Genomic DNA, 13,324 nt, shown 5'->3' on the forward strand with positions numbered 1-13,324 from the left:
TTAAGGGAAATAACCAAATGTCAGCCACACTTGTGTGGGACCCACTAGTTCTGAATTTTAATTCATTTGCTTGTGGCCTGTAAATTATTTTTACTCTATCCCTGGGAGGAAAAAGTTGGTCAAGTTAATATTCAGTAGAAATATTAGAAGTTTTAGAAACTTAAGAAATGTTAGAGGTTTTCTTTACATATTTATTACAGACTATGTCAGACTTTAGTTTGAATTACAGACTAAACTACTTGAAGGCATTTTACAAGCCCTGCAGCCAGATGAGCTGGATTTGGGTTCTGATTCTCTCTCAGATTGTGTGATCTTGAACCTGTCCGATGAACTTCTTTGGAGCCCCAGGTGTCTCATGTAAAGGTGAATGAGGAGTGCCAGCCTCAGAGCTAAGTGGAATAGCATAGAAGAAAGGAATTTTATTTCAGAGCGTTATGGAAATGTTAATCTTGCAAATGTGAGGCAATACCTATAAAGCTCTTAGAACAGTGCTGGCTACAGAGTATTTGTTGAGGGAATTACAGCAGCCCTGGGGATACATTTACTCAGGAGTACACAGTTATGTGATTGCACCAACGCTGCTTGCAAAATGACTTAATAGGGCCGCTTCGAGATGTCTGAAAAATAGAGTGCAAGTTTTATGAAAAATATTAGTCTGCAAATCAAACTCCATCACTTTGAAAATAGTTTCCCCTTAAGCAGTGCATAGTGAGGTTTTACTGCATGGGGAAAATTGTCGCCTTCTACCACAAAATAGAAAGTTGCATATCCAGGGCCATGGGGGCCAGGTCTGCACCGTGGCGTACACCTGGGGCATGGTTATTGCATTGCCAGAAACATCCGAGTTTGCCATCATGATGACAGACGGCGTGTTCTTCTTTTGCTAGAAATTCTCGACGGTCGATTAAAGTGGACGGGAAAGGAGAGCCCAAGGGGATGAAGAGGGCGAAGCCGGTGAGGTACACGGCGGCGAAGCTGCATGAGAAGGGCGTGCTGCTGGGCATCGACGACCTGCAGACCAACCAGTGAGTGTGACCTGGAATCCGCACAGAACACGCATCTCTGACCACCCCTAACATCTCACTCACACTCCTCGGGTTCCTGTGGCCTTTGAGGAGAGCTTCATTTGGTCTGTCAGGGCTTACCCTGGATGACAGGTGATGGGGAGATACGTGTGTTGTCATCTCTAGTCTTCCCAGCCGGCCTTGAGCACCTGGTGGGTTGTCTGAAGGGCTTATCAGGTTGTGTTTCCCATGGCCTGGCCAGTGTGTCTGGATTTGCCAGCCTCCCTGATCCCTCCGAAAGAACAGAGTCATAGCAGTGAGAATGAAGGCTGCCTTCTGGTCTCGATAAATTAGATGATTTACCATTGGAAAATAGTGCCTTTCTAATTTCAAAGCCACGGACTGTGTGCCAATGCCTGGGTCTGACACACCAGCCCCATGCTATTCGGGGGTGCCTTTGGCGTGGAGGAGAAAACCACTCCCTCTGCATCCCCACCCCAGGCGCCATCAGGTTTTCCGTTTTAAAGGGACCTGGAAAGCACCAAATGAACAAACAAGACAAACACAAAAAGTCATGGACACAGATGACAGTATGATGGCTATCCGAGGGACAGAGAGACCCAGGAGGTAGTAAAGGGTAAAGAGGGTCAAACATACGTTAACGGAAGGAGATTTGACTTCGAGTGGTGGGCACAGTGCAATATACAGGTTATGTATCATAGACTTGTACACTTGAAACCTACATAATTTTATTAACCAATGTCACCCCAATAAACTTAATTAAAAATAAAAATTTAAAGGGACCATGAACCTGATGCCCCATCACTCCCTTGTCCTTTGTCTGAGGGAAGCCAGATTCACTGCTCCTAACTCCTCACCTTCCTTCAGGGCCTGACTTCTAGTCCATTTCTCCCATCAAACCTCCTGACTGCACTGACTCAGAGAAAATGCTTCTTCCTATAAAATTTACCCCCTGAAATACTTAACTAGCCTGTCAGTGCTATGAGTCAATATTCAGTTCTCATATTCTGTGAATCCCCTGTATTTCCATCTATATTGTATGCTCTTTAAGAGCAAGGACCATATTTTGCATTTCTTTCGTCATAAAACACCTACTCCAGTGCTCTGTGAGTTACCTCAACAAGAACCATGAAGCATCGTTTTAGTGAGCAGAGTGGGGGAAAGGATGGGAGGTTTGGGATGACTTAGACCATTCAATGAGAATGACAACTGAGGATTCCGTTAATGTGTTTCAGCTGTAAGCAGGTATTTGTAGTTCCACATATGTGACTGTCCCTTTCTTCATTAGGTTTAAAAACGTTACATTTGATATCTTATCCACTGAAGACGTGGGCATCTTCGATGTCAAATCCAAATTCCTGGGCGTGGAGATGGAAAAGGTGCAGCTCAATATTCAGGTAAGCTGGGATTTCTGAGAACGGAAGGTAAGCCCTGAAATTGCCTCTTCACGATGACAGTGAACTTCAGCAAAGAAGGCCAGTGTAAGCCTTATTGGCCAATATTAGCTTTGGATGCATTGATTATTTTTTAAAGGCTTTGATTTTTCAAATTATTGGAATTTAAAATGCTTTTAGGTGGTAAAACCATGTTTCCATTTTGAAGCGTAGAGTAGAGCATAGTAGGAAAGCATTCGGAGCTATTAGGTGGAGGCTGGAGAGTTTTCTTTTATTAGGAACTTGCACTTCTTTCTCAGACTGAGTGTGCCCAGGATTGGAGCTTTCCCGTTTGCATTTCTCCTCCTTTTTCCCTCTTCCTCCCTCCTCCTTCCTGGAGTGTTTTTTACATGTTTCTTAAATCTATTCATTTGTTTGGGATCATATGAATGAACGACTTTGTGCAAAACAGGTCACTATAAATAGACAAATGATATTTGCAGTCCGAGTTCTTGTTATTTTCTCATCGGAACTACATTTAAGCCAAATATACTTGAACAGAAACTGAGAAACCCAGTCTGTGTCACCGTCCTCCAAAAATGAAGGGAGGGTACAACCAAACATTTAAGTTCATCTGCTCCCAACTTTTTAATTCTTAGCACAGAATCAATTTAGAGAAATAAGTGAGTTTTCTTTTTTGTATAAGAATTTTTAAATGGCAATGACGCCTATTTACTTGGGTCCCAAACTACTTGTATGAAATGGTTTTCAGGTATTCTACATGAATCATCTTGACGAGCCCCGGGCATGATGTATGTCCCAGCCTCACTGCCCGCCCAGCCCAGCCCTGAGATCCCTGAAATTACCTCCCTCCAGGGAGCAGATACCAGAGCCCTCTTTTCTATCTAGCCTTCTTGTAACTTAAAACGAAAATGGGAGCTAAATGGGCATGATAAAAACAGTGAGATAATGGAGTAAATTAGAGTATAGAGAGAGAAATAAAAGACACTATGTAATTATGAAAAGTATACTTAAATAAACAGTATTGTTTTCTAACTGAATTTAAATATCACTAACTGTACCCATCTAACAATTTAACAATTTAAGTCTTGAGTTACTTCATGTAACACTTTGACAAATATGGGAAGAGAAAAGAATGCTCTTTGGTTACCGATTCTTCTCCAGAGATGGCAGACATAACATGCGATTGCCAGGCAGGCAAGGACCCAAGACCAATCAATATCAACTGGACAGATGAATGCCAAGTGACCAAGAGACCCCTGTTTAGAAAGGCCCCAGAAATTCCATGCCATTTCCTTTGAACACGGATGCAAATACCAAATTTTGTTAAGGATTTAGTATGCAGTGGGATCAGCTATTCATACCATTCATTTATCCACATAGTTGTGAAATGTTACTCCTTAGCTAATAAGCCCCAGATTTTTAAAGTCATTACCATATCATCAAGACCACCTATAAGATTTGCAAGGCTTGATGTAAACTGAAAATCATATTCGTTTTTATAATTGTTGAGAATTTCAAGATGATGACAGCAGCACATTAAAGTACAGGGCCCTTCTGATGATGAAACCCTGCACAGGATGAATGTCCAGGAGCTGGCCCTACACATATCAGCTGTCAGACGTAAAGTCGGGCTTCTATACGTGTAGCTTTCAGACAATCACATTATCAAGTGAATTACCAAGAGAAACATGATGACCAGATCTTTACTCTGAGTCAAGAAGTTTCTAACAGCCCTAGCTGGTTTGGCTTAGTGGGTAGAGCGTCGATCCAAAGGCTGAAGGGTCTTGGGTTCAATTCCAGTCAAGGGTGCTTACCTCAGTTGCACGCTCAACCTCCGGGTTTAGTCAGGGTGCGTGCGGGAGGCAACCAATTGATGTGTCTCTCTCACATCGATGTTGCTCTCTCTCTGAGTGTCTCCCTCTCCCTTCCACAAATCAATGGAAAAATATCCTCAGGTGAGGATTAACAACAAAAAAAAGTTTCTAACAGGTGCAAGGAAGATGCCGTGTAGCATTGTGTCTAGGTTTACTTCAGCCCACTCTTCCCTTAGTTCCTAAAGGTTATATCCTATAGCTATAGGCCAGTGATGGCGAACCTATGACACGCGTGTCAGAGGTGACACGCGAACTCATTTTTTTGGCTGATTTTTCTTTGTTAAATGGCATTTAAATATAGAAAATAAATATCAAAAATATAAGTCTTTGTTTTACTATGGTTGCAAATATCAAAAAATTTCTGTATGTGACACGGCACCAGAGTTAAGTTAGGGTTTTACAAATGCTGACACGCCGAGCTCAAAAGGTTCGCCATCACTGCTATAGGCTATATACGTAACAGGAGGGTGAGATTTACATGAAGATGTTCTGCTCATACAAATAATGGCTTGTGCTTACTGAGGCCGCAGGGTTGGCATTCTCCCTTTCCCAGTTGAAGAACGGAGGTGCAGAGAGCTGAGTAGGGAAGAGGCAGCTGGAGTCCACGGCCTTCATTGCTCTGCTCCACTGCCTCTCTCACAGCTTCCAGCCGATCCTGACAAGAAAAGGGTTTGCAGATACCTCGATCTCATATGCCCAGTAACTCTCCTGTGCGGTTCAGAGTGTTACCCTCAGTTTACACACAAGGAAACAGGGGTTATGTGACACTGCAAGATCACAGGATAGCAAATGGTGGAGCTAAGACTAAAATCTGGTCTTCCGATGGCAAATGTAATGATTATATGTTCTCTGCTCCCCACCTGGGGGGCCCAGCTAATTCCCCTGCATTGGCCATTCCTTCTCAACTTAATTCTATTGATTTCTTTTCTGAGAGATTTGGATGAACAGACTTTGCCTTTCCCAAAGGAAGAGTGAACCACCAGTACACTTTAGTAGGTAAAAGCATTCTTGATGAAAGAACTTCAGTTCCCTATGGAATTTCCGTCTCAGACGCATATCTAAATAATGTAAGGGTTTAGTTGAGTGCATTTGGAGGTAATTGAAGAAGTAGAGGAGGAAGCTAACAAGAGCCAAGTTCTCTCAAAAATTATTTCAACTTCTTCAGGTGGCCTTCCTTAAGACATTGTCATTAAGAACCAAGAAATTTCCAGAGCTAGACATAGAACATTATCATTAAGAAAGAAATTTCCAAAGCTAGAAATAAGAAAAGGAGACCTGGGTATTAGTCTGGGGCAGTTCTGTTTGGCAAAGGTCTCCTGTCCTCTGTATTTTGAAATGTTACTGCTTAGTCTCATGCATATAACTGGTGGGACCCAGTTATGAATTTTAGCAGGTGAGTTTATTTTCTTTGTTATATGGTGGCAGGGGAACACAGAATGATAGACTGACTTGGGAATGAGGGCTTGTTCTCAGTATAGGAACAGAAGTAGTCCGGGTCAGAAGGAGTTAACTTTGTACAGCAGGTCTCCAAATTTCAATCATACAACTTCAGAAATAAATAGCATGATCATCTCACCCCATTTGTACATATTTATTTATAAAGTATACTTGCATCTATCACTATACTGAAAATAGACTTTATAAAATATATACAAAATTTAAATGTTTAAAAAGTGAACAAAATAAATAGTTCTCTATTCTTTTTACTCCTTAATGAATTGTGTTGCTCAGTTCACTTTAGAAAACACTGTTGTTCTAAAGGATATACCCCATCTTGCTGGAACATTTGTTTTGAATTTTTCAATTAAAAATTAAAATTATATATCTGAATTAACTTAATCATAATGGTTTTCTTCCAATGGTCTTTATCAGTTCTAAAAATCTATTTCCTTTCATTTAGGTAAGTGATTCTCAAAGTACGGTACCCGGTACCCGGGCCAAAAATATAATCATCATGATTAGGCACTTGTTAAAATGCAAATATTGGGGCCCCACCCCAGAGCTACAGAATCAGGAATTCCTGGGTGTGGGGCCCAGCATGTTTTAACTAGCCCTGTTTTAACCAGATGATTCCGACACACGTGAAAGTGTAAGAACCCCTACCTAGGTCATTAGGTCACTTGAATCTTATTTTTGTCAACAAGCTGTTCTGGAATGTTTTTCAAATGTGCTAAATGTCAAGTTTGAGATTTAATGATGTTCCTTAAATTTCAGGATTTACTTGAGATGCAATATGAAGGAGTAGCTGTAATGAAAATGTTTGATAAGGTTAAAGTGAATGTAAACCTTCTCATATACCTGCAGAACAAGAAATTCTATGGAAAGTGAAGTGCCTGCAGAAATTTCGTGGATTCGGTATCACCTGGATCGGGAAATGAATCTGTTTCGTATTTTTGTTTTTAAACATGATTGGAATCACTGCTCATAAACGTGTGATTTTTTTTTAAAAGACCAAAACTGTTCCGAGGGATGTACCCACTGTGCCTTTTTAATAATTTGATACTGTACTAGAACGACACACAAAACGAATTAACGTAAACACTTCCACATCATACTGTGGAATAGGTCCTCTGATTTAAAACTTCGGACATTCTGTGATTTGTGTTAAAGTAGGGAGAAATGAATTTAGCTGACTAGGGACAAATGTGTAAACCTATTTTCCTATGAAAAAATTTTAAGTGTCCCATTTGAATAATGTAATTCTTCATAGATTTTTTTTTAATCTGTGAAGAAATGGAAACCTAATTATTTGTAATGAATTATTTAGACAGATACTTAGTTCTAAGCCCTGTCTTCTGGGAGTTATCAATTTTAAAGAGAACTTTTGTGCAATTTTAAATAAAGTTTTTATAAGTAATTGAAGGTGACAATAACACTTTCTGTATAAAAGTATATATTTTATGTGATTTATTCCTACTAAATGACGTGCACTAGTGCCTCATGGTAAAGACTCTTGTACTCAGAGCCTGTAAGTGACTAAAGAACATCGTGAATAGCGATTCTTAGGCCCCCACCTCTACCCTTCACAGTTTATTTGAATACTTCAATTGTGCCTCTCAATTTTTGTAATGCAATAAAATCAGTATTTAGATGGTTTTTAAATGTATTCTTTGAAAATTGTTCCATGTAAAATAAATGTTACTGAATTCATTAATTTGGCTTTTTAGTTGTTTCAATAAATCCAAACAGTTTAGTGGGGAAGTTTTGTGGTGGGGCTTATCAGGGAAAGAAGGAATACCCCTATAGTTGTATGCATTAGGGTACAGAGTAAGCTGCTGTGACCAAGAGATCCGAAACCCTGTGGTTGAAGCAAGATAGATGTTTTTCTCAAATTCAGTACCTCCAAGGCTTTCCGGGGATCCGGCTCTGTCCTTGTCACTGATTCCTGGCCAGCAGGAAGAGGGGAAGAAGTCCAGGGCGAGCATTGTAAGTTACACGTGTCACCTCTGCCTATATCCATTGACCAAACAAAACTTCAGTCATGTGGCCAGAGCTAGCTGCAAGAGAGGCTGGGAAATATGGTCCCTAACTAGGCAGCCAGGTCCCCAGTTAGAACCTGGGGTAGAGAGGGCAGTGGTTCTATTATTAAAAGGGAGAGTGATTCCTGGGGACAGTTTAGCAGTCTCCACCACAAAACTAATTCAGACTTTTGGGTTGGAACCTCCCTGACACTTCGTATTCTGTTCATTCACTCAACAGGCTTTATTTTCAACAGAGATTACCAAATATTGAGAAAGTGGGCTAGCTTTTGCACACTTGGCACAAATGAACTTTCAGTATTAAACCAATAGAATTTGGAAAATCGAAACTTTAAAAAGTAGAATCTGCTACTTTAGTGATTGTTTCAGGCTATACATATTTTTGACAAAAAGATAAACACTTCAAAATAATGCTCCTTGTCTCATCGGTTTGTGGATGTGTTACGTTGTTGTTGTTGTTGCATTAACCTTAATACAGACTTCTGTAAAAGGAATCAAATGAACAGTTAAGTTTCACCTTGAGAATAAACCTCCCTTTCCCCTACAGCCAATATTAGCTGAGGAACAGGAGCCGAGGGATAGTAGGAGGTAGGTGAAGCTTCCTAGTTCATGCTGCAGAAAGGACTTTTTGTGGATAAATGGTAAAAGCCAAAATTAGGGAGAGAGATCTGGAGACAAAAGCTAACCTTTTGTAGCCTCCTAAAAGGTGCTTGTCGCCTGGCTGGTGTGGCCCAGTGGTTGAGTGTAGACCCATGCACCCAGAGATTGCTGGTTTGATTCCTGGCCAGGGCACATGCCCAGGTTGCGGGCTCGATTCCCACTAGGGGGTGGTGCAGGAGGCAGCAGATTGATGTTTCTCTCTCATCGATGTTTCTATCTCTCCCTCTCCCTCTCCCTGAAACAATTACAAATGTATAATAATAATAAAAGGGGCTTGTTAACTTATTCTAACAGCGAGTGACCTGCTTGAGTGTTATTTGTATGAATAAAGATCTTTGTGTATTGCCAAGCCCTACAAGGAAAGCTCTGACTGTTTTCTCTGTTGGCCCACAGATGAGGTTATTTTTCAGGATATTTATTACCAATGGCTGCTGAATGGGTCACCCAGAGGAGAAAGCATTCGAAGAGGAGGAGCATGAACAAGAAGCCAGTGGAGGCGTGGAGACTGTGCCTCTTCCAGGAGGGGGGAGCCACTTCCCAAACCAGGGACAGTTGTTCCTTATAACCCTGAGCTAGGGCTCCTGATCGATGCAGGGAGGAGAAACAATTGTCCTTCTACCCTCCTGAGTTCTAGGCTGAGATCCCCTACAAAAACAAAAACACATAGAAGTTTATTAACCTGTATGCCACATGTACAGTGGGAGGGGGCAGTTGGTGGGAGGTAAGGAGAGGAAACCAAGGCTGCCCTGCCATGTGGATGTCTCCCCGTTGAAATCGTGGTCTCATAAGAGCTCTCTTCCTGGAAGAGGCCCCCTTTCTAAGGTAAGTTCCCTTACCAAAGGGTGACTTCTACTCTGTCCTCCGAGCTTCTCCTGTATTTGTAGTTTCAGAATAATCAGCTAAAGGTCAGACTTGGCTAAGAGGCATATTTTGGGGTGATACATTTTGCTATCCTTGTCCAGTTTCCTCCACTTTGCAATTGAAACAATAACTTGATCTTTACATCGCTTACTCCTATTTTGACATGTGTTTCTCATGTTTCCACTGTTACAAAAATGGCCTTTGGTCTGAAGGTACAGAGGGTCCACGCTCCCCTGAACTCTAGTTTTTAGCCCCTTGGATGTAAAAAGGCAAAACAGACTTTAGAAGAACTCTAGCTACTATGAGGGAAGAAAAATAATTTTCCTTTGGAGGTTCCCTAAGAATAGGGGACACCAAGGCAAATTGGGCAGTTGAAGCTTATACACTGTTCTGGACTAAGGAGAGGAAGGCAGGAGTCTGGGACTTAAAAGGGAAAGTAGACTGTTTACAAAGAGAGAGAAAGAGCAAATGTTTGGTAAACAAACTCTTGCTGGGGCCACTGGGAAACAATGGGCACAGAGGCGGAGTCTGTCAGCTGCTGGATTCCTTCCTGTCTGCACCACCGGTTCAGGTTAAGCTGAGGTGTTCCTTTGAGGTAGGTTTCTACCTGAATTCCTTTAGGCAGGTAAGGGGGGAGGTTCTTTTAGTTTTTTGTTTCTTAAAAATAACCAACTTAAAATAATCAATATCCTAAAAGGCATATTGTGGGGTGGCAAACTCAACTTCACTTTGTTGGCAAAAAACGACACCATTGTCAGACAAGCAAGTCAGACCAGACCTCGGGCCAGCAACCTCGGTACTTAAGTTCTGGCTAAGAAATAATTCAGGTGGAGCGGGGAGAGGGGGCGGGGGGATATGGGCACATATATAATATCTTAATCAATTAAAAAATTGAAAATAAAAGAATTCAGAGCCAAGACTCAAACTATAAGAGAAAGTTTGCTCAGAAAGTCACCGAGGTAGAAGAAGTGAGCGGTGGAAGTAAGCTATAGAAGAAATGGGCTCAGGAAACCCGTTACAAAAGCAAAAAAAAAATAGGTCCTTGGAGCTTAGGAGAAACCAGGAAAACACCTGGGGGATGGGCGGGGACAGGCACAGGTGTGCTCCATAGAAAGAGCTGAACTGCGTCCTCTGGCTTGAGGGTATTTATCCCGGAGGTCTCCAGGCATGTCCTTCAAGGTCGTGATCTCTACTGATGGTCAGCACCAGGGCTGGGGATCATTAGTCAATGCAGCTGGTCCTGGCGTCTGCCGTGGCTTCCCTCGTTTGGTTTTGCTGCTTTTCTGGACCTGGAGCTGAGACACACTGAGGCCTAGCCGTGCTTGATGCAGGTCAGAACCTCATTTCTGTGGGGGCTTAGTGCTTACGGGCTATTTTCAGGCCCCTTTGTCAGTTCCGCCTCTAAGGGGACTAACCCGCATGCCAGTGGGGAAAGGTCAGGGGCGTGAAACCAGTGAAATGCTGGGGTGAGAGAGCTTACCCTGGGGGAGAGGTCCTTGTTTTCCCAGCTTTGCCTGTTGCTAGGCACCTGGGGCTTTCCGTCCTGGTGCCCTTCTGCACTTGGCCCATCATTCTTTCTCTGCTCACGTCTAACTGCCTCCCACACCCTCTCAAAGGATATGCTCTAGTGATCTCCGAGAGAGGGAAAACCAGTGCACGCTGGAATAAAGAGAACAACTCAGTTTTCTGACATGCACCACTTCCTTATGTCATTGAAAAAACAACCATAATGTGTGTGTGGTTGGGTGGTAATTAGAGGTGCTATTCATGATGTACGTTTTATGTCTTGGGCTGTGGTTTAGTAGGGATTTGTGGTACTCCTCTAACATCCCAAGAGGCAAACCACAGAACTCTAAGTGGTGAAAGTTGTCTATATTTTGAGAGATTCTAGTGAGCATTGGATGGTCTTACTGCTGATCGATGCTTTGAAAAATCTATTGCCTCTGTTACTGAAGCCAGGACTTAGTAAGAGGTTAAGATAGAATCCTCTTAACTAGTCTGTAAGCCCCAGAGGACAGAAACAGTTTCAGTCCCTCAGTGAGTCCAGAGCAGAGGGGGAGTCCCGAAGGCAAGCTGAGGAGACAGGTGGTCTCACTGTCATTTTCCTTAGGGTACAAAACCTCTTTAATCCATTGGAAGGTGTGATGGTTCATTTTTCTGTGTCGACTTGGGCAGGCTAAGGGATGCCCAGACAGCTGGTAAAACATTATTTCAGATCTGTGAGGGTGTTTCCAGAATAGATTGGCATTTGAATGAAGACTGAGTAGAGAGATCGCCCTTACCAATGTGGGCAGGCATCATCCAACCTACTGAGGGCCAGTTCTCTCTCCTCTTGAGCTGGGACATCCATCTTTTCCTGCCCTGGACGTCGGAGCCCCTGGTTCTCAGGCCTCCGGGCTCTGGCAGTTCCACTGTCACTGTCCTGGTTTTCCGGGCTTTAAACTCACACAGAATTATGCCACCAGCTTCTCCTGCTTGCAGACAGCAGATTGCGGGGCTTTGCAGCCTCCACAACCACATGAGCCGATTCCTATCATCTCCTCATATATATCTACATACTGGTTCTGTTTCTCGGGAGAACCCTCACCAATGCAGAAGGAAAATGAACAGATACTGGAAGTAAAAGATATCAAGTTCACTTTATATAACTCAAAAGCTTTTTCACTTGACCTTTACCTAGCACCCCAAGCGTAGGGATAGTCTAGCATCCTATCCATAGTATGTAACTAGTGGAAATATTGTCATTGACCCACTATGAGATTAACTGCTAAGCCCAAAATACCAGTGCAGGTTTATAACAGCAAAAGGCAGAAACAGGTCTTCCGCTGGGTAGCTTGTACCTTCATTACAGACCTACTGTTTACTTGCAAAATGAACGTGACGATAGCTGCACTGAGTCTGGAGTATCGCACAGCTGCTTTGAATACAACTTGATTTCATTTCATTTGAGTCCTGGTGTCATTGCCATCAGCTTCCACAAGGAAATGACCAGGCAGGTTCTTGGGAGCGATACACTGTTGTCCTTGCAGGGCTTGGAATAGAGGAGTGGTGGTGAGAATACCTGAAGCAGGTAGATCATCTGTGGGTTTAAAAGAAACTGCTTGCATGTCATCTTGGGGTTAAAACTCTCACAATTGTGATGTCATGTTCATTCATAAACACTACTAAATACCACAAACACTATGAGAGGGTAGTTAATGACTCATATTATTTAATGCCAGGCAAGTTCAAACAGAGAAAATGTAAACTGACATCAAGTGGTTCCAATACAAATGAGAGTTCCTTTCTGAGGAGTATCAGTGGGAGGCGACCCGCTCTGGTTGGGCAGACTGCCTGCCCTGGGTAAACTATCCAGGCTTGCTCCAAAACTGGCAGCGAGGAGGTTTTTGTATGGGTGACATGGAACAAATGAAGTAGAGATCGATAGCTTTTTCAAGAAGCTCTAAAGAGCAATACAAATATTGTAAGAACTTTGTAGAATCTGAGGGGAAAATAACAAACAGAAAATAGAATGTCACCAACAGACCATAGCAAGAAATTAGAAATCAATCATAAAAAAGCCAGTCAAAACTTCCAATAATTTATGAATTGAAGGCCATATAATGAAATTGACAAAATATTTAGACCACACCCTTTTAAAAACTCTACAGCAGTGGTTCTCAACCTTCTGGCCCTTTAAATACAGTTCCTCATGTTGTGACCCAACCATAAATTTATTTTCGTTGCTACTTCATAACCGTAATGTTGCTACTGTTATGAATCGTCATGTAAATATCTGATATGCAGGATGGTCTTAGGCGACCCCTGCGAAAGGGCCGTTCCACCGCCAAAGGGGTCGCGACCCACAGGTTGAGAACCGCTGCCCTACAGTGAGGAAGACATACCTCATTCTGTACCACTCACCCACCTTGCTCACTGTATTTCAGCCCCAGTCTAAAGAAGCCAACTCAAGATAACATAGGCTGTGTGATTCAGTTTACACTGCTAATGGGTCATTCGTGAAGGCTCTATTTTAGAGAAATAACTAT

The 13,324-nt window shown here is 42.4% G+C and overlaps 1 protein-coding gene across 1 annotated transcript in view; it reads left to right on the forward strand.

Moving 5' to 3' along the window:
* IQGAP2 (IQ motif containing GTPase activating protein 2) overlaps window positions 1–7,446 on the forward strand; it is a 240,154-nt gene extending 232,708 nt beyond the window's left edge. Inside the window, exons 36-38 of the mRNA XM_015571569.1 lie at window positions 888–1,025; window positions 2,314–2,422; window positions 6,511–7,446. Of these exons, the coding sequence (XP_015427055.1) occupies window positions 888–1,025; window positions 2,314–2,422; window positions 6,511–6,624 (361 nt within the window). The 3' untranslated portion in view covers window positions 6,625–7,446. The remainder of the gene's footprint in view (window positions 1–887; window positions 1,026–2,313; window positions 2,423–6,510) is intronic.
* The last annotated feature ends 5,878 nt before the right edge of the window (window positions 7,447–13,324 follow it).

This window comes from Myotis davidii, unplaced genomic scaffold (genome assembly GCF_000327345.1).
Source record: "Myotis davidii unplaced genomic scaffold, ASM32734v1 scaffold44, whole genome shotgun sequence".
Lineage (NCBI taxonomy): Eukaryota > Metazoa > Chordata > Mammalia > Chiroptera > Vespertilionidae > Myotis > Myotis davidii.